At 37.5% G+C, this 23,057-nt stretch overlaps 1 protein-coding gene across 1 annotated transcript in view; it reads left to right on the top strand.

The window, feature by feature from the left end:
* Window positions 1-19,319, top strand: part of LOC124154693 — an 80,696-nt gene extending 61,377 nt beyond the window's left edge. The window contains exon 5 of the mRNA XM_046528575.1: window positions 17,450-19,319. Within this exon, the coding sequence (XP_046384531.1) occupies window positions 17,450-17,768 (319 nt within the window). The 3' untranslated portion in view covers window positions 17,769-19,319. The remainder of the gene's footprint in view (window positions 1-17,449) is intronic.
* The last annotated feature ends 3,738 nt before the right edge of the window (window positions 19,320-23,057 follow it).

Below are 23,057 nucleotides of genomic sequence, written 5' to 3'. Positions count from 1 at the left end.
TTGCAGGAAATGTATGTGTCAAATTTCGAAGTTATTTTTACATTAAATCACAAATAAACGGCTTTTTTAATTATTGCTGCGCTTTTTATTACTGTGAGGCATGGAAACAACTTTTATGATTTTTATATGACAAAATTTTCATCGTAATGACGTTCAAGCCTTGAAAATGGAAAAAAATATATCAATTTCCAAAGCTGGGCCTCATTTTTTCATAAAAAAAAATAAAAAGTGGTATAGAGACCTTTTACAAAAACATTTACAAAGGAAAAGTATACTAATATAGTAAGAGGTAAAGAAAAAATCCCATTCTTTTGAATGAAAATCGGTGTCAAGCGGTGGATATGCATCACAATTAGACACCCATTAAAGGCTTGGCACGTGTTCCCAGCATCCTCATTCCCTGACGAGAAAAAGAACGAGACAGACATCAAAATGCCAGACCAAATGGATTGGCAGGCAACCAAAAATAACTTCATTCACATAAGCCGTTGGTATTTAAAAATCCACATATTTGCCGCTAATTTTAGAGGGGGGAGCAGTAGTTCCCTGCAACCCCTCCTGAATTGTTCAAATGGGAGTGTCAGAGAATTTCACCCGAATTTCAATCCTTTCAATCACATGTCAAACGTTGCCAAATCCAGTGATCCACTACTCATACAAATATGCTGTGACTTGATAATTATGAATCATTCCTGTAACTCCTTTAAGTAATACGAACTGTAGGATTTCAGATCGATCTGAAACTACCCATTACGTCTTGTGGTGCAGCTTGATCACTGTTACATTCATTATTCTGAAAAGTAGCGATGTTTCCCCTTGAATGTCTGTCGCCACGCACTTCCTGTTCTAAATGCTCTTCCTTTCATCAGCATACGCCTGAGATTAGATTATAGACGTGGCATTAGCTTCTGTTCCAACACGGAAAAAGTCAAAATCGTGTATAAATGATACCATATGCGAAAGCAGATTTATTTTTTTGTTATTTTTTCTTCCGTGTTCTTAATTCAACACTCATTTTGCACTGTTTTACAAACCTACAACATCTGCACACAGGTGACGGAGAGGCAACCCAAGTAACTTGAACGAATTCGAAGTTATCACAACAAAAACCCTTTCGGTATGACATAGTAACGAAAAAAAGATCATGCTTTCTGGATGATAGAAATGAGGCATGAATGAAAACAGAAATTCCAAAAATATATAAAGGGATATAAATATGTATATAAATAAATGTAGAATCGTTAAAATATCCATCTGAAATGACATCTGCTTGAACATATTAACATTTTGAGACACTAGGATAAAAGTATTCTTCTCCTAGAGAAGCTTATAAAATAAATAAGTGAGATTCAATTTTTTAAAGAGTACCATCAAAATAAAATATAGAATAATCAGTCACCGTTTGGGAAGTCTTATGAATCACAATATTTCCGATAAACCGCTTTCAATCAATCGGTAATGTATAAAACATCTTCGATCATATAAATGTACTACAAATGATTTAAAAAACAATCTTTTTCTTCCTAAAAATAACATTCAAAGAAGATGTTTCCTCAGTATTTCTACTATTATGAATTTGAGAGGCTAAATGAATCATGTTTTTCTAAAACTCTTGGGTAAAAACGGCATTTTTTTAGTAGTACTCACTTTCTCGATCCTATCTAATAACTTTACGACCGAATACTTTTCCCCGATAATTTATCAGGCACAAAGATTGCTCTGCTGTTTATTAATTATGACGGTGAGATTATTGTATAAACATGGAAATCGATATTACAGGAAAAATTTTCGCTAAGTATGTGGCCGTGTATAACCAATTTCTATGGTTGAACGCAGGATGGTAACTTTTTTAGAGGGGGATAATTAGGAAAAAGTAATATCCTGCATGATTTATCACTTATTGATCCCTAAAACTGTGGATCCTCTCTTTTATGTCATCGTGCATTTAAATGTATTTATTGTGCTTGCAAATAGTTATGTTTAGAATATAATAGAGGAAAGACAAGACAATTACTCGGCTGAGTTAAGTGGTTTACACAACAGTGCGATTATCTTCAATGAGGTTTCAACGTGGATCGAAGGAAAATACCATATTTGTAATGAGCTCAAAATATGCCCCCATACTTCAGCTGACGACAGACTGCCGACAAAATGAATAGGCATTCCAATACTTTATTTGCTGAATGCTGAATTTGAAAAATTAGAAATTTTACTTCGGCTACAGCGGAGATGCTGATACAAGCAAAGTCAAAAAGATGATCACATCCAGAATATAAATGGTCGAGGTCACTGAAACTGTTATTGCGTTCGTTATAATTATTAATTCATGGTAAACATAAAAAGCAGCGTAAAGTCAGCGTCACTCCCCGTGTAAGCTATATTTACTCTAAGGATGTAATCGCTATGGTTAATGGAAATGGCGATATAGTCGGCTTATACCCAAGTTTGAAATATATGCCTTGAATAATACTACCTACGAAAATCTCATATTGTGTGTCTTTTTTTATAGCGTTTAAATACCACTGGAAGCCGTCTATGAAAACTAATCTTTGTTTTTATGAAATGCACGAGAGCGTTTGTTTTGAGTTGGCCAGTTACGGAAGAGACTTTCTAATTCTTCAATGAGTCACACACCCAACACGCATTTATAAGAAATAAGATAAAATAGAAACACTTTCACATTAAGATTTTTTCAGAGCATCTAATTTATCTAAATATCTAGGTATATTTAGGTATCTAGGTATCAATTTACCTGTTCATACAATGGCTGCGCTTCCACTGTTGCTAAATGATGATTATATCTACCACTGCTTCTACTGTTGCTCAAAGAGATTAAGTCACACGAAAATACTATTGTAGTCTACTCTATTAGTTAAATGCAATATTTGACATCACGGAGATAAAATCGAATGCGAGAAATATCTACCACAATGTAGAACAGTGTAGAAGATATTTCTCACACTCTAAAACTAACACTTTTTCTTACTAATGAAAATGGGGTCAATAGTAGAACAAATCTGAGGAGAAGTTTGGCTCTGCTATAAAAATATCTAAAAGGACCTTACTCGTCCATCACTGCTGAAAAGCAACTCTATTGTCAGTTCAGATTTTTCATTTTTGCTATCGACTTCATCAAATTACGTCCAATAGCATATAAAATTGAAACTTTTTTCAATACATTATAAAGTAATGAAATTACGAGGAAAAGATTATTGGAAGACTAGTAACAGATTATAGTGGTTGACATAAAATTTTGATGCTTGACCTTAGTATTTTCTCCTTTGATACAAAATACTGATCAGTACTTGGAGTTATTTTTGTAGTAAAATCAAAAAGAAAATTATGTAGCTGTGTGAAAATAAAATTAGATGAAGAGGACGCGCCCCTCGCACTCGATTCATTTTATTTTGTTTTTTTTTTCTGTTTCGGCAAGGTATTACTCCTTACAAACGTACGTTATAATGCCAGGACATTTACAGAAAGCCTGTATGAACATTGTCTTTTAAATTTAATTGATGGCGCTTCAACTACATAGAAGGCATTTCATTAGAATTTAAATTCAAATTTCGCAATATTCCGTGCATTTTAATGGACTTCGACCGGTTTTAGTGCCGCATAAGCATTCTTAAGAGGTAAGGTAATAGATTTTAATAGGCAATAGAGGATTTAGATTTTGTTCTGCTGAGGTACACATGCATATAATCAAGAGCGTAATTTCACGGCGTATTCATTATTTATCTGGTGGAATTATGGCATATTACAATCGAAAACATACTAGAAATGTTCTACAAAAATTTTATTTACACGGCCGATTTAAAAACAACACAACGCATTCTACGTGACGATATTACGTCTTATATTATCGTCAGGAGGTATCTTGAATAACATTATTAGTTTAAAATCGCTAATTAGTTTCGATTGACGAGGAATCCGTCACAAAAAAGGGCTGGTCAAGCGGGATATGGAACAGTCTTGTTGCGCGGAAAATGCTCGCTCCTTTAAATAGCCGGATTTGGCTTCGCTTTGGAAGCAACAGTGGGATAGAGAAAGGGTGAATCCTTGTTCGAGGAGAATGGCACCGGCAATTGGAGCGTTCAGTGTTTCTTGCGCGATGGACGCGCGTGGATTAGACGAGAGCCACTCTCCTGAGATTGCCGGCGCACAAAAACCACATCCGTCCGCCCCTCGACTGATCTGCACGAGCGTCAGGAGCAGGGCGGCACGGGGTTTATCTGGGCTGGGTGATCAGGGGTCCACTCAACTGAGGGGGCCTAACAAGCAGTGTGGCGCAGCGCACGAAAAGCGGAATTTTGCGAGGTGCGGCAAATCCCTTATCGCAGAATCAATCGGAGAACGGGGGAGAAGGGAAGTTCAAAGGGAAACGAAAAAGTGTCTCACCACCAAAGAAAACTCAGTCGGCATAAAAAGGGGGTATTGGAAAAATGGAAATTTATCATGCCCACCATTTGTGTGCAATGAAAGATTAAGTACACCTCCACTTATTTTTATTCAAAGTAATTGCTTGAATTTTAACACTAGGAGGACGGGGGTTTCGCGCTACCTAGAAGGACGGCTAGGGGTCATTTGACCCCTAAAATGTATCTAGGAATAAAACGCCTAATTTTCATCCAATATTCAGTTTAATTGTATTAATTGTTGAATTGGTTCATTAAAAACGCTATTTAACATTACTAAATGTTATTTCCATCGTCAAAAGTTAATAACAATTATTTTAAATAATCATGGATTAAACCGTATTTAGTAGTCGATTGCAAATCTAATAATGAAAACACATACACTCAATACAAAACTTGCGTTACATGTTTAAACAATAGGCGTACTGGGTTTACAAAATTTGCATTAAAATTTTTAAAACTTATTACATTGTTGTAAATCTCAGACAGACAGTATTTTTTCAGCGCTGTTTCCACAAAATTTTATTTGCGCTGAATACGTACATTGGACGATTTATTCATCTACATCTTAATCTACACTATTACACGCAAGCCGCTTTAAAGCGTGTGGCAGGGGGTGTTAGGACACCAGCCATTTACACATGAAAAGGAATTTGGAAAACGCAAAGGAAATTGCTTCCATTTGATGGTACCTGGCATCTTTTTCTTTTTTGTGCCCGTAGAGATTAGACTGTTGGATTTGGAGACGTGTAAATAAATTGATGCATACTATTCATCATATCTACTCCCGCTTTGTTCTTATTATGAAATAGGATGGTCTCTGGTATTCTTTTATTCGTTTAGGAAATAGTGTCGTCTGAGATCATGCTGCTGAGTAAAAGTACATTATTGTTCTAGTTTGCCTGATTCTACGTAAGAGTATGGCCTAAGGTATTTTTGAACACTCGCTTTGGATGGATTACATGGCTATTTTAGGGGTCATGGATATTCGTGCGTCCCGCCTGTTTTTTTCAGATTGTCCGTGCAAGAGAAGTTTTCCATTTTTTATGATTTCCTGCCAGCTGGATAAATGGAAAATAAATGTTACAAGTTACATATATTCCTGAATTCTTGTTGTTATGGTCACTTTAGTGACTATTTATTTCCCCATGGCTTGATTTGATGGCCAATCATCATCTTTGCCACAACATGGAAATTCATTTAGGCTGTATTTTCATTTCACATCTGTCAAAACCCAGTACTTGATTCCAAATTTGTCTGGTTTATTTGTAATTTACCTCATAAAAGGACAGCTGCATTTCGTTGGATAGAGCTGTGCATTTGCTGTTACGCCAAAGTCGCCATAGGATTCACTATCTTGGACTTCGTCGCTTCCATCACACGCAGATGTTAATGAATTGGCCAGAATGTCCTTGAACTGATTTTTCCGATTCACTTTGAGACTGATCTTCAATATTCCCTACAGCTATTTGAATCGCAACAATTCTCTTCTTATGATATATTTCTCGATTTCTTACTTTCTTCCTCAACTCGCTACTGATATGCATTCGAAAAAATCTACAAACGAAAGCCCATCATGGCAGAATCTTCTCCAACTGCATTGGAGGTATAGAGAGCTGGAGAGCATTAGAAATTCATACAAAAGGACAAAAATTTCAGAAGTAACGCTAATGGCCGTTCGAAAGGCAGGGACTCAACCGCCAACCGTATCCTGATTCGTATCTTCCAAGAACTAACAGTAGTGATTCTTCTCCGACCTATATGCGGATTCCAAGGGTAGGATTTACAGTAGAATTTTACAGTCCACCCAATTCCTCCGCTCTCTCAAAAAGAGACAGGATTTTTCCCCAGGACGCAGCATGCACTCAACCCACTCCAAACCCCGAAGGGGTCAGGCGGTAGTAACGTTGGACACACGGCAAAGGGGCAAGGCCGAGTGACAGTGCCGTCAGGCCAGAAAAATGAAACAGTTATTCGTAAACCTGATGAGGCGATATTGAAAATAATGTCTCTAAGAGCTCTGAATCTTGGCCGACGAAAAAAAGTCATGGGATACGTGACGATTTTCCGGTGTAGGTAATACAATAATCATTGAACAATAAGTAAAACAAAATTAAAATATCATAATTACATGAATTTATGCAAATCAAGGATTGAAAAGGTTTTATTTCCCTTTGCTGCCAGAAAAATATCGAAAGATTGTGCACAACAAGTCGCTATGCCTAGGTTTTCGAATACTGATAGGAGCCCTTGAGACGAAACTGGCATTGAACCGGGTACTTCCAGGTTCAAAATGAAGCCAATCATCTACCTTACTAGCTTCTTGCTGATTATATGATATACATGGCACAAAAGTGCTCACGGGCAAGAAAATAGTGCGAAAACCAGTTGTGGGTCAAATGACCCCTAGCCGTCCTTCTAGGTATAACACGTCATAAAAATTTAAAACAAAACACCATTGTTGAATTTTCACTAATTTATCGAAATATAGACCAAAATGAACAAAGTCAAAAAGTTTCAAATTAAAAAAAAATATTTTAGTAAGAGAAAAATAAATTTGAATTCTGAAAATGGGTCAAATGACCCCTGCCGTCCTTCTAGTGTTAAAAGGTAAACGAAATAAAACTTAAAATAATTTTTTTGACATTCAAAAGATATTTTTCATGCACATTTTTCTCAGTTTTTTCTGATAATTTTATAATTAGAAAGGATACGATCCTTTTAGAAGTCGAATTTAGTCCTAGTTCTAGGACACTTTTTTTTCAAAGACTATATTCTAGCTACCTTATCCTTCTTTCTTTACATTCTCGTGATATTTTTGTAAATAATGATTAGAAAGAACTACTTAAGCATTGAATTAACATGGCAGTATTTCTTTAAAAAACCACAATTGAAAAAAATGTTAAATACATTATATTATGATGAAAACTTGTCTTGCCTTGTCATATTTTTTTAATCAGCTACATTCCAGGGTCAGCTTAAAGATATTACAGGGAATATTTTGAATAAAAACAGAAAACTTGGAAAATAGATTTGAAGTGAAAGAATAAACACATTAATATACATTTTGGTGAGAAGTAAATTTGCTCTTAACTTTCAAATTAGAAGCGGAAACTGAATCTCTCCACAAAAAAATACTCACTGAGCTGCAGCTCTTCCATTCCTTCTATAATTGCTCTATTATATTCGTGCTGCAATGTGCTACAACGGAGAAGTGCCGAGACATTCTTATACCCTGAGAGTAATAAGAACGTAAGACCTTTTTCTTCTTCCTCGCCGGTCGTATTTTGACGTTTTTGGTGGCGAATGACTCCATATAAACGTACGCCACCGTCATGATACTTTCAGAGGATCTAGATAAGACCTACTCAAATGTTTATCTGTTTCTCCTGAGTTAAAAAAACTCGGATGTGATGCAATACTGAGGTAAAATTTTCAAATTTGAGAAGCAGTCATATGTCGGCTGCGTCTTCAGAAATATTTCCAGGCAGTAGCGTAACTTTTAATCGAGCAATGCGTCGCCAAAAAATACTCCGAGAGATCGGTGAGCAAGGAATCACGATTAGGTGAAACATTATAAGCCATAAATCATCATGGATATTAGTTGATTCGTGCAATATTTCTGGGCATTGATTGCACATTCAGATTTCAACCAATGGGGATGATTCATAGATTTCGTAGGCTGCTGGCATATCATCTGTTGGTTACCCCACCGTCGCTGCAACTCCTCACGAGGCGAATCAAGGGCGGTCAAAGACGCAAGAGGGGGTGGGGAGGGGTGGATGGCCCACTTAGCGCCCAGCCCACAAAAAGAGGGGCCCCACACCCCTTCTCAGAATGGTCCCCCCCTTCACGTTTCCCCTCGGCCCCTCCTAATTCCATCGCGGCCGCCTCCTCAGCGCTGGCTGCCTTTCTCCACGCCAACGATAACCCACTTGCTGAAACCATATCCGGGACATCCGGAAAAGAACACAATCCTCTGACGCCGCTGCTCCTCCTCCGTATGAGTCCCGCTCATTCACTCACTCAACACACCGCCACACGAGACGAACGCATCCAGCCACCAGTGTGGCGTCCACACGCGAGGTGGCAGCACGCCCCAACCAACTCCCAAAGTAGCGTGCGAGAAATCGTCTCTATTGGGGCCTGAGAGTAACAGTAGCCTACTCCACGCTTTCAGGGTACGCTAAGGATTAATAAAATATCCCTCAGAAAGCCGTAAAACTCACCATTTTAAACCATTTATCTTAACATTCCGCAATTTATTAATCTCGCACCTACCGCTTATCCTAGTGGGTCCATACCCCCACAAACCCCGGTATTAGTCGCACGTAAACCCTCTCCAGCCTTAATTCCTAGCTGCGCCCCTTCCTCTTGTCATCTTCAAGAAGGCAACTATCCCTAAAAACATTTCGCAAATAGTAACGGTATTAAGACCTTAGTTGAACGATAGTCTGTGCTGTGTGACTAGCCAATTTTACGGCCGTGTTAATAATATACTTAATACCATTAAAAGCATCTGATACCCAAGACAGGAGGAAACATATTCCAGACAAAGACCTCAGAGTAATTATACAGCCTGAACCGCGTTTTTATTTCAGCGTCTTGAAGGCATAACATAGATGTCGGCTCCATAACCTAAAAATCGTTCCGCGAAATTTATTTTATAAGAGCTACTAACAACTCATTTAAATTTAGCTAACAATGAAGGTTACATCGATTCTAATCGAGATGAAAGCGGGATGAGAATTTTGAATTATAGGTTTCTTCTATTGTTATCGAGGGAATCATTTCCTTGTAACGGGGGAATAATATTCAAAACACCAAAATTTAAAAATATTTTCACCCGACTGAGTTCCGTAAAGTATTAGTACACTTCGCCATAAAATACAGTCAGTATTGTAAAACAGCGCGATAGCGTGTGAATTAATAATTAAAACAAAGAGTTAACCACACATATCAGAAGTGTGCGCCCACTCCCAAATACGAATGAGGTGGAAAAATTGGGAACATACCTATCTACACGTAAAATTTTTGGTCAATCATACTTTCTGAATGAAATTAAACTTTGTGGGTTTATTGCTAAGACAAGTTGCATCAGAAAGTCTTGGAGTACAACAAAGACGCATTATTCACGGGTACACCATTGATTGAATTAATTAGGCATGGCCGACCAACTGATGACTTTCTCATCTATCGTCCATCGCCTAACACTCAACGCTCTGATGAAGATGGCGCAGTCAGTCCTCGAAACGTTTACCATGCCTAACATACCCACCTGGTGGTCTATCCGAGACAACTTAGCCACTTACATCCCCTGTGGTATGCTATGGTTTTTGTGGGAGGCGTTGGTGGACTGAGGTCACATGTTGCATAAGGGATGTGCAGGGAAGGAAGGGTGGCAGTGACGTAGCCAGGAATTTCGGTCGGGGGGGTCCAAAACCACCGGGGGTGTGGGAAATGTTTGAAAAACCCGGGTACTAAGTAGAGGATTTTACACTAATTTTAACTTTACATAACCGAAAAAAAACTTCATTTGTTTAAGAAATATTTTGTAAATCCATTATTTTTCAACATTTTGTTTTCTTTTCTGAAAGAAAATAATTGTATTTTTATATTTCGGGGGGAGCAGGGGGTTCGAACCCCCACTTGGCTCCGCCACTGAAGTATGGAGAGAAACCCGGAGTTTGAATTAGATTAATCTTAACGAAAGAAGCCCAAGGGACCACGGCTTAACGTCCCATCCGACGGGCGAAGTGCTGCACTTGAAATATCCTCCACTCAACATTCAAGCAGGGATAGGACAGTCTCAACAAAACCTCCACCATCGCCAGGGTTTGAACTCGGGTCCCCTGTGTAGGTAGCCTACTTTATAGCCACTATACGCGATCCACTGCATACCCAGTATTTTTGTATCGTGAGGATTGATGAGTACTCTTGATTCAAGCAGGCTCTAAGATTTGAAAATATATGCAAATGATACCAGGACGGGCCTTACTGAGAGGGAAAAAAGCGTCCCATGCAAGGAGATGGTAATGGTGGCACGAAGGAGCATTCCATTCGCGAAAAGCAAACATTTGGAAGAGCGAATGAAAACGGGGGAGACCACCATATCTTGTGAGAGGAATGAATTTTCCTCCCCTTTGGAAAATACGAGAACGCCTCTTTCAAACCTTCGCTTGCCACGAACCACCCTCTGTTCGCTATCATCAGAAATTGATAAAAAAACCTATGGCATCAACACGCGAATCCCTTCTTCCAAATTCACCGAGTTTCAATGACGATGATGCATTTTAATGAACCAAATATGCACATCCAAGTCTCGGGTTTTACTCCTTTGAAAAAATTTAGGAGAAAAATTAGCATGCTCCAGATAAAGGCTCGCAAAAGCACAGTTTCCATCTATCTAACCTTGGAAATATCTGATGAATATTGAATCCATTTTAGAGGGGAATTATTTTCCATTTAGAGATGAAAAAGTATTTCTTTGCTTAAATTGAATGCAAACCGAGACTCTAGTCGGTTATCTTAAACGATTAAGCGTTTACTAGTATTTTTTTGTTATTAGAAAATTTTAATCAATGGTCTCCGGCTCAACTTTGTGGAAGCTCACAAATGGCAGAACGACTTCGTTTTCTTCCACGAATTATTTAAAAAAATATATATTTCAACCTCAAGAGGTCATTTTCAAGTACCTGAAAGTAGTACCAGCGAGGGTGAAAGTGATATTCTGCATCAAACTGATTATCAAGGTTATGAATGGAATGTTTCCGAGATGGCAGGTAATTAAATTCCAAACTGACTGTGGAAGTTAAGGGTGGAAGTGGCTGGATTTCAAATACTTGAAAATGATTTCTTGAGGTTGATCATGTAGTACCAAAAAAAATAAATCCGCGGAAGAAAACCAAGTCGTTTTTTCATTTGTGATTTTATGATTTTTTTTACTATTATAGAGCTGTAATCACAATTTGATGAACATGCCCTTTTTCTTCGTGTATATTTCCGCACGTTCTGATAAGCGCAAAGCAAGGATATTTGAGTGCTCCACCTAATATTAAAAAGTTTCCCTACACACGATATTCTGATGATATTGTCTTTTAAACGGTATTTACAGATGTAAAAAACCACTACCTTTCAACTAGACATCGAATCCATCAATTAAGACTTCTAGTCTCATTACTCTATCACACATAAAAGCAAAATTTCTTCGTGCTCTTTACTTCTAACTCATCCACAGCCACTTCCACCCTTAACTTCCACAGTCAGTTTGGAATTTAATTACCTGCCATCTCGGAAACATTCCATTCATAACCTTGGTAATCAGTTTGATGCAGAATATCACTTTCACCCTCGCTGGCGTTATTTGAGACTAAGGGGAATAATTACACTTAAATTCCATAAAGTAAATTCCTCCCCGTTTTTAATCCATGAATAATTTCGCAACATTCTTCCAGATAATGAAAATTATGTCTATTTTACAAAATTACAAAAGGATAAGTTAATTTATAAAAGTTTCCTCATCCGGGACGTCTACGCTTTTTATTCATCAATCACCCCAAACTCTTCCTTCCTCCGTCTCCACAAATTCTTTCGCCTCGTCATTCCTCAGGGATACATCAAAAGCGACCCAGCACACTCATTCCCTCGCAACAACTTCAACATTTTCCTTTGACGTACTTTCAAGTAAAAGAGCACTGCTTCTGCTCTTCTCTTCACGCTAATCCATTTCGAGGTTCTTAAATCTCTCTTTCTTTCGGTTTTTGTACGGTCAAAATTGCTGTTTAAATGTGTGTGTGTTCCTGTTCTTTTTAGGGCTGTAAGGGTTTGAACTTTGAAAAATTGTTCGCTGTCTTACGTTTTCAAGGACATTTCTCCCCGGTAGACTTTGAGTAGTTAAATGGTACAATTGAAGACTTTTTCTATTTCAAACAAATTCTGAACTCTAAACCACCTATTTCAAAATCTTTGTGAGCTAAACTTCACAAGAATTTACTCACAAGCACCTCTAATACTAACAAATGGGTTCTATAAAGTCAATCTCACAAATTAAAGCATCTGAATTATACTACAAAAATAAAGACAAAAGAGAAAGCGTTTTATTGAAGAGGAAAAACATGTTATGGGAATAAGACAAAGAGGTCATTGCAATAAGTGCTCTGATTTTTTTCGCGAGCTTGGAATTTTATTTAATTGATGACTCGCATTTGACAAACAAAAGTTTATTTCTTTATTTTCCATATGATATTTTTGGGAAGCAGGATGCAATTATTATAGTACACACCAAAATAGAATACCCTGCTAAAAATGGTTGATTTGCTTTTGCTGAGCTCCGGCAAGCAATGAAGGAATAATCAAGAAGGAATAATCCTAAATGAAATTTTCGGGGATATGATAAATTATAATATGCAATGCTCACAAATTTATACATCACTCACTCACAGTCTTATAGAGAGCATCTAAAAACTTTCCCAAGCAGAGTTCTCTAAGTAATTATTTAATTCATTCGCATAATTGTTCATTAAATGAAACGAATAATCCTTACGGGCATTACTGAGGCATTTCTAAGAAATTTTAAGAAAGATTTGAAAATTTATATCAGCAGCGTCAAAATAGTTATTTGCAAGGTAGATGTTTTGATGTTGGATAACATCTCAAAATGGAGTTACCGGGACGTGCATAAAATATAGGCTCAAAAACCTCTGACTGCGGTAATTATAAGATGAATGATCTGGATGTAGAAAATGCGATATTGAGGAAGGGGAATTGAAGATGCTGTTTGAGGAAAGGAAGTTGGATAAATGAAAAGAACTGAGATCATAGGTAAAATGAAGTACACTAGGCCAATCACAGGACTGAACAAATCTAAACTTAACCTGCAATTATTAGCCTCTAATTAAGTATTTTAAACTGACTAAAGTCTTGTACATGGGAAATAATTTTAATTGGCATGCATTGCATGGATTTTTTGTATTCAGAAATTGAATCATTTTAATGATAAAATGTAAATCTAAAAAGTTGAAGGTATCGTTAAAAAGAAAAGGGTAGACAGTCTGATCTGAAGCGTAGCGCTTTGCATTTCGGAAAAATGGACGATGAGGAAGGGATATTAGATAGATGGAGACGTGAGGAATTGATAAAGCTGAGAAACATGCTGAGGTCGGAGAAGAAACCTCTGACTGCGGTAATTATAAGATGAATGATCTGGATGTAGAAAATGCGATATTGAGGAAGGGGAATTGAAGATGCTGTTTGAGGAAAGGAAGTTGGATAAATGAAAAGAACTGAGATCATAGGTAAAATGAAGTACACTAGGCCAATCACAGGACTGAACAAATGTAAACCGTTTGAAATAGGAGGCATTTGAGGGAATTGGAGGGATATATCCCGTAAGTAAGATTTTTTTAGTTGGCGGATTAGCTTTGATAGTAACGAAATCCTTCTCATTGGTTCGCTAATATAATTGAAATTGAAACCTCTTTAAGACTATTACATCCGGTGTAGAATATCTTCCGTGAAACCGCAAATTATATCGCGTTAAGTATCGAATTATGTAAGAATCAATATAAAGAAAAATTATTCTAATTTTGTGCAGACAAGTATACAATCTCATGATTTTTCGCTATTTCACCGATTAAAACAGCTTCCAGACTCTTTCGACGGTATAGACTCGCATATTCTTCCACAAAAGGGACTACGAGATGTAATCGTGTCACACATATCATCTTAGCTGTCTATGTAACAAATGGGCGAATTTAATTAGTTCATACCTAACTTTGTGGAAGTTTGCTATACACACATACGAAAAACCTGGGTTTCGGTCTATAAATAATGTATAAGTTAAAACATTTCTTAAACAGTAACTACAAGTAACTGAGTGATGAAACCCCGGTCAATAACTTTAATCAGTTTTTGCGGACGAAAGCCAAGTAATTTTAATTATTTATAATCAGTAAACCATTAATGTCCTATTCCTCATAGCACAACGGTTACATTGTTTATTCAACAGATAAATTACACCGACAGTTTTTTTTTATTAGATTGCGCTGATTCTGTTGCTAATTCCAAAGGTATTTCTATTCGACCAATCTTGGCCAAATAATAGAAAATTGCATCCTTGTGAGGCTACTTAAAAATAGGAAAATACCATTTACTAAAAAGAGCAACAAATAAAATTTATGGCTATTTCATGTGCTTTATTTCCATTCTAATGCTTAACTTTTGAGAGATTATGGTATCTTATTAATTGATATAAAATATTCTCTAATAATAAAAAAGAAAATTATCAATAATTTTCAATAATGCATACTTATCACCAAGCATTGAAAATTACCGAATCTTTAAATACTCATCACTTAGACAAATATCTTTGCTTGTTTAGAGACTGGTAAATAATTATCAATGGCGTACTTAAAAGTAACTTGAGTAATAATTAAGCTAAATGGGTGTAAATTTCATGAAACAGCACTGAGTAGGGAATAAAATCAAGAGAAAGAATAACGAAGCCTTCAAATATGCCTTTGAATTTCAGTGTTTATTAATTTATTTTATTTTTAATCTCCCGGCGTCTCCACAATTACGAGGCAAAACTAAGTGATTAGAAACAATTAATAAATTTTATTAACTTTCATTGCGGGGGAATTTAAAAGTGATTTTTCTTCTAGCAGTAAAAAAAGGCATAACTTCCGGCCGACCGGTATTTGTTGATGACAAATTAATCCTTTAAAATCCATGCTTTTATCTTGACATTTTAAGGGCACACAACTCTTGACCCTGATCAACAGCTGCCAGCATGAAAATGTTATAATTTGATCTAATTATTTTCTCTTATGGACTTCTTATATATATATAATCGAAAATGACAACTATATATACCTCATGTCTCAGCGCATAAGACGCCTGGGCATAGGCAAAGACCCCAATTCTTCAAGTTGAAATATAGATTTTGGGCTGCCCTCATTCTACCATTTTAAAATTAGTATCATTCAAACCGCACTGCTCTTGCTGCTTTCTTTTTATTGGTCACTCCATACAGCGGGTGCGGCAGCTTTTCAAAATCCCCACCATAGTCTTTTGAGATCGGAAAGAAAACTTTAAGACAGTTTGAGACCAAATCTGGCGTGTAGAAACCTGTGATGAGATTTTTCCTGGGTTGAAAACTCGTCTTATGCGGAACGGAATGTACGGTCACCTGAATATTTAAAGATGTTATGAATGAGTAATAGATCACCAAAGGGGACGGAATCCTTACTACCAGTTTAAAGGACAGCCAGCAATTTCCTCTTAAGAAAATAATCCACTCCTAAATAAATTTTCTCAGGGAAAATCATTTTCATTTAGCTCCGAACTTTTTCACTCCGTTATTTAATTTCCTGAATAAATATTTCTCATAAATGAGTAAGAGCCGACTTCAGAAAGTGATATGGCCTTGTTTGGGTGCCTTTGTGGGCTTTTAGGCTGCTTTATTGTATAACTTCTCATGAACTCAGCTAATGGAGTTGAAGCAATCAAATAACTGGAGAGGAATCCACCTCTCAGACGCTGTGGGCTAAACTCCGACCCCTAGGAGAAGTTCATTACGGGGATGAGTCCAAGGCAACCACACATAACTCGACAACAATTCAAAACTTGAGGGCAAGATTTGATCCCTGAATTTCACGAGTGGAATTATAAAGTTCACGTCTAACAATGGAAGGCTTTCGTTGTATCATAAATGATGACACATTATGAAAATAATTCATTTTATCTTAATTTATTTGAAAGAATACATATTGTGGAGTTTCCGGCCGTGTTTGTTGTTTATAGTGACAACAGATTCGTCGACATTGTCACTATGAACTACAAACACGGGTAGAAACATTAGAATATTCTATTATTCACTTCGCAACACAGTAGAAGACTTCGCACAAACTACTACTATTTATATGCTAAATGTAATTCATTTGCTAACTCGTATCTACCAACTCATATATGTGCATCAGTACATACTGATTATATTCATGAAGTATTGATTTCTTAGTTACGTCCTAGAGAATTTTTCACGTGAATGATACCAAATTATTCTCCTGATTATTTAAGAGGATACAGCAACACGATGAAATCAGGATATATATATAGTGTTAAAAATATTGTTCCCATATTCTTGAAAAATGTCAATGAAATGTAGTTTTATATCTTACATTGTTCATTTGTACTCCTCATCGTACCTTTTTCCCCAAACAGTATTCCTTTGTCAATAAATTATGTTTGGATGTACTATAGATTACATAAAGAATATCATGATTGGTGATCCACAGACAGGCGCGCTCAAACTTCACAACATTTCTCAAATATGGTTTGTTTTAACTTTTTTATTGCTGTTAAACTGGAAAAATTGCGTTTTTTAATTAAGTACTTAGTAAACTCTGCACATCATACAAATTGGAGAGGAACAGGGCAGTGTCAAAATTCGATTGAATGGCTTATTCCTACTTCTTCGGCCATGTTTGCATGCATTTCGGATAATGGATAATATTTGTATATATGTCCATAGATCAATGTCCAGACGTATGAAGTCTATGAAGTTATGCATACGAAATAAAATTAAATTCCGTTTTTCAGTTTAAACATGAAAAGTTACTATAATTTAAGGCTTATTTTTAAATAGTGGTGATTAAAAGTATGCTTCTTTATCGTGAAATAGTTATATTAATATTCTCCTGCACGAAAATCCTTGGTTACTCCACACAGGTTACTTAGCTTCCAATTTATTGTTTTAAAATAATACTCCACAACAATTTAGTTTTCTAATATAATCAACAGATTTAGGCGTTACTTGGTGGAACGATGAGATATTCATGGTTAAATAAAAAACACAGTACTAGTGGAATAGTACTGTGTTTTTTATTTAACCATGAATTTAGTTTTCTGTTTATAGAATAAATCAATTTAACGATGTTAAAATGGTTATAATATTCTACGTTGAGTTACTATGGCATAACCCTATATACTCCTTCACATTATGCTTGACTGATCATATGTTCTCCTCAATGTAACAGTGAGCTGAATGAGCTGAAGAAACCGCAGGTGGACAACCCGGAAATCCTTCGCTTCTTCCGCTACATGAAGGCGGCCAAGGTGGGACAAGACAACCACGAGGAATGCTCCAAGGCGTACGCGGGATGCGATCCCGCGACCCTCGGCGACGGAGGCCGGGGCACCGCCGCATCACAGCCCCCCATGCTCACCACGTACAACGACATCAACCGACTGGTTGAGGCCCGCAATTTGGCGCGGGGCCTTTTGGGGCCCGACGTGGAGCAGTGGCTGGAGCAGGCGGCGGGGGCCTTGGGCCGCTGGTTCGGCTGGGCGGCGTGAGTGGTGTGAGGGAGGGGCCCCTCGGCGTGGGCCCTCAGGGCCCGCACTCAACGGACCCTCGTCTCGCGGTCGGGAAACGATATGCTCAAATACGTGGGACCTCGTCGTGGGAAGCGCTTCTCGATTCCTCCCCCAGGTGTCTCCCCTCTCCACGCCAGGGTCGTTTGGGAAGAGGGCGCTTTCCCGAAACCTCAAATTCCTCGAGCGCAAATTGCCAACTAGTCAAAATATTTCGAGCACACACGTCAAAGAAGAACGAGCCAAACCTTTGAGGAATTACTAAAAAATATTAAGTGGTGAAAAAAACGAAACATAGAAGAGAAAAAAAATTACCACCAAGGAGAACTGTTGAGTTCTCAATTCACTAGGATCGGGACATAAAGAAAGGTAACCAACAAGGCGTAAAATAAGGTCTGAACGCACGTCCCCGTTGCACGCGGTGAAATGAAATTACTTTGGGTTCGTCAACGGGTGAGTTCTTCCATCACGGCCAACATCTCACCGCTCAACAAGAGCATCGTCATCATGGCTGATACGAGACTGAGATGTGCGGAAAATGGGGTCGAAACGAAGGGGGTGTTGCAAGAACTCGCCCGCTGGAGAACCCGAGAGAATGTTATCACCAAGGTGTAGAGTTATTAGCGAAATAAATGGAATGGAATGAAGGCTCCCGAGCGAATGTCACTCTTAAAACCGAAAAATCCCTCGGTAGGGTTCCTAAAAACCTCCCAAAAATCGACTTGACCCGATACACAAGGAGCTTAGTCCACACTAGCGCCTGGCTAGCACTGCTCGGAAAAATATGAAACTAACGCAGCGAGTTTCAGATACGAATTATATATATATCTATCGTGTTAGTTCCACACTTTCCCAAGCATTGGCGCTAATTTGCACAGAGTTCACTGATCGTACTGGGGTTAATCCTCGGAGTGAACATGAATAAGATTGCTTAAGGTGGCGGCGCAGTAAGCAAAGCCGAGGCTGACATTAAAATCAATATCGTAATGTGGAATGGCAAAGTAAACTATTTACGTATAAATTATAAAGTCCATTCCTCTTCGTGAGGCGTGAATGCGATGGGAATTAAATTTCAAACCGAAATTCTAATTGAAAATGCGCAGAAGCCGAAACCAGTTCTTCTTTACACTGCCTGCTCTGAGGTCAAATCGAGTTTTCGGACGGTTTGGCTCCCATATCGAACAGGAGTTGTTTTTTTCAATGCACGGGGAGCGCGTGATTGTTACTCGCGGCAGACGCTGAGCGATCGCAAAAGAAAGAAATATTTTATTCCACCGCCGTCAGTTCATTTTCGGATAAATGCCGTGTTGGTACCATAACTTCGACCTTGCTTCCTCCGAACGGAGATTGTTCCCTAAAACAGATATTCTCCTCTTTGCATCGTTAAATTAACGATTGGTCACCCCTGCTTCCTCAATCGTTCGTTCATATTTGGTGGATTCATCCAAAAGAACGATGGGAAGCTAGTGTGGACGGAGTGCTAGTGGGGAGAAAGCCACCTCCAATGCAAAGACTACGCAAAAACAAGTGTCCTGTTTTTGTTAACAAAAATCAGCATTGGTGAAGCTCGAGTGTAAATTATTGTTTGTATAAATGCCATGTATTAACTTATTTAAGACAATATGAATGTTATTTATTTATATTAAAACGCATCGCAAATAAAATTTTGATTTATAAAAACCTTCTTCTCACTCAAAAAGTTCAGTGTTACTGAAAGTAGTAATCTATGGCGTGGCTTCACGGAATAAATAATTGTTGTTATTGAAAAGGAAGGAATTTTCCATAAACACTCGTACACAATCCTAAGACTGGATTGACGCAACCCCAACAATCAATTCTCCTCCCAGCTAATTTTTTTACACTTGGATATCTCATCTCTTCCACATCCTTCTTTTGTAGTTCCCAACCTTTTATTCGCAACTGTCTTTCTCGTTCTTGCCATCTACTTTCCCCTCAACGATTGTCTTCATCAGACCATCATAACAAAAGACATGACCAAATCGGCTGTTTCGTCTTTAGGTAAGGTCGTAAGAAAGTTTACTCTTCTCTTCAACTCTTCTTAGGACTTTCTCATTACTTACTCCCGTTGCATCAGTTTGATCTATTAATTAATTGATTTATTATTTATTAATTTTTCCGTAGCACCACATTTCGAGCCTCCATCCTTGATTTATCAGATTCAGTTATCGTCCATCCCTACTTCCTTAGAGAAGCATACCCCATGCGTATATTCTAATAAATTGTTTCCTTACTTCTATGCTATAATATCCGTCTGAAATTAGTTCATTCTTGACTGTCTCCTTTTGTTGGAGTGATCCCTTCGTCTGGACTATTCTACTAAGGGTTTCTTCTCCTCTTCGTGGAATTCGTGGAAGGTCCTTTTTCCACGAAATTAATTCGACCAAGAATGGTGTCATGTAACCATTTGCATACATGTGTGCTTGCAACAATGTGCTTGTACCTGAAAATGAATTTATAGGATTACATCAAGCTCGGTTCAATGAAACAAATTACTAGGTATTACAAGGTCTTCACTATTCAACCAATTTTCAGAATTTCTTGCTGGTTTATCACTATTGAGTGCTGAGTCATGCCTAAGTTCTACTCAAATCTAAACATTGAAATCATGAATTACAACCACTTTAATTTGGCCATTATTATACATTCTACAAATATTTACCACTTTCTCATCCCCGAGACATTCTCTTTCTCATTGGTATTTACATATCTTGGCTTAAACGAACTGCTTAACGCTGGCGTGGAAAGATAACAAAGGCAAATACATGAATAACGACGAATTTAATGCTGCACTAACACTCAAACTGATATTTAATGGCATCCAACTTAAACTACTCACGTTGTTCTGCATATGTTTCATAAAATTGTCAATGATCAAAAAGGGTCATGATTTACAATCAACGAAAAACTCCCGCAGCTAAAGTGAGAAAAGTGCTAAATCTAATACTCTATTTTATGAGATTAAATGAATATTTTACTGATGAAAAAAAACAAGACAAAACGCACTCTTTTAGAGATTGATAAGAAGATAATTATTCATGCGGTACCATTTGTTTTTGACAAGATTTCTTAGGAAAATATTATATACGACTAGTGATGTCAATGGCTTAGCAATAAAGCCCAGAAAAGTTATTGGATGAATGCAAGAAAAGTTTACGTAATCGGAATGAAATGGGAACAAAAAAATCCTGAAACCTTTATAAATAAACTTGAGCGTTTCATTTGGGATTCGGAGGGGCAGTGGTCAGCAGCCGGCGGAAGGCGCACCAGGGGACATGAAAGTGAGTATAAAAACGACTGAGCGTTGTCCGCCACCATACATGCCATAGCCAATATCAATCGCAAGAAATGAAAGACAACTCTGCATTTGGATGCACCTATCGGAGCCAAAGAAAAAACACATGGATTCAAAAATTCAACAATATTTACACAATTTCCAGTGCAATTTACCTTTCACTGTTGTTTTTCCAACTGCTTCCGAAAATATTTTTCAATGGTTATATGTCTTACGGAAGCATCACGAAACCAGAGAAATGAAAGGCGCCTAATACCTCATCAACGTAAGGGCCTAATACCGCATCCTATCTCTGAACAGTTCTTCTCTTTCGCACAACTAATGACATAAATTGCATGAGACGGAATTCAATCAATCGCGCAATTTGATTCCTGTAATGGTGGAAATAAAATATTTATCAACAAAAATTTTCAGAAATAACTAATGTCAGACTTTTTCAAGAAATTTAAAGATCCCATCCTCTATTTTCCGTCGGTATATTACTATAACCCCAAATTCTCAGTAACCAGTCATCTTCTAAGTAAAACATTTTTAGGGAATAGTTTAGTCTTCGACTTTAATGATGAAGGGCTCCGCGCCGAATTAAAAGTTGTAAATTATTCGTTGGATGCTTGGAATGTTCCCAAGGGAAATAAATAACAGCGGGATGGAGACTTGATGGTCTTTAGCTATAAAAAGAACCGCTGAATAATAAAATTATCTCAATTTTTTTTATCGTCAAGGGCTTACACTCGAGTCAAAATTGGCTAACGTATTTTGGTTCCACGCGGAGGAGTAAAAATGGGGCCATCTCTCTTTAACTCCGTCCGGGAACACTCAAAAGCGGCTTAAGCGACCCTTAGCCAATCTCCATGGTAATCTGCTGAGCTTTAAGTTGACGAATTGCTCTTCACGCCGTTATTCACCCCGTGGCAGCTTGAAGGAGTAAATTCAGGGTGTTAACCTTTTCAGCAACTATTATTCAAAAAACGTCGCGGGTCATGGACATATCACCTCTTAGAGATTGGAAATTGTAACTACCCGCAGTTTGTACTCCTTTTTTGGCCAAACAACGGCTAAGTTCAAAAATGATAGAGTTTTGCAATTTCCCTTTTATTGCACCGTAGTTAAATGAAGGCTTAAACAGGAGTTAAATGAGGTATTTATTTTAGTAAGTATAGTTTATTTTAGACCACAGAGGTCGTTTTTTTTGCACCACCCTAATATATAATTTAATTTTAATTACACAGGACGCCTAGACAACTAGTAGAATTATTTATACAAAAAGTAACTTATATATAAACATTTGGATAAATTCTTTATTTAATATTAAACACTACTGAGGTATTTAAAAGTAAAATTTTTATATTGATCATGTGAAATGTGATAATGGGGGATTTGTGAGACGAAATTGGATTTTTGGCCACCGAGCTAGTGCACTCGCATTGCAACATGAATTGCAAAACATTATCGTGGATAATTAAATAAATAAGAATATTACTATATTTACTTTTTAGGAAATTATAATTCAAAATCTTAGCAGGGATGGACACATCATTAATCTCTCGCAAGAAACTTCTGCTTTCCGAGTAAAGGGCTTTTCTATACGCTAGGTGTCCTCTCATCCTCCGCTATAAGCTTGTTAAGCGACTTTTAGGGAAGTGCTTAGATAAATAATAAAGGGAGTTTGATTGAAACTGCCCGCCACCAAATAATCCACCGCTTCCGAATCACTGATATGTTCTCAAGAAGTAAGTAATACACTGAGACTTATCGCCTTTAAAGGATTCATTGCAATCAGATCGGCAGCCTCAACGCTAACTTCCTCCTTCGATAGATGTCTAGAAGCGCCCACAATTTCATTATCCATACTCACCCGTGGCACATATCATCCACATTCCACAATTAGGTCTTCGATGGCATTGATTTTGAAATGCTACTTCCCCAATGACGTGAGGCAGAGCCCGTCGCCGTGGAAA

The sequence above is a fragment of the Ischnura elegans genome, chromosome 2 (assembly GCF_921293095.1).
Source record: "Ischnura elegans chromosome 2, ioIscEleg1.1, whole genome shotgun sequence".
NCBI lineage: Eukaryota > Metazoa > Arthropoda > Insecta > Odonata > Coenagrionidae > Ischnura > Ischnura elegans.
Note: the sequence above shows the minus strand (reverse complement) of the source record. Positions and strands in the feature narration are given on the sequence as shown.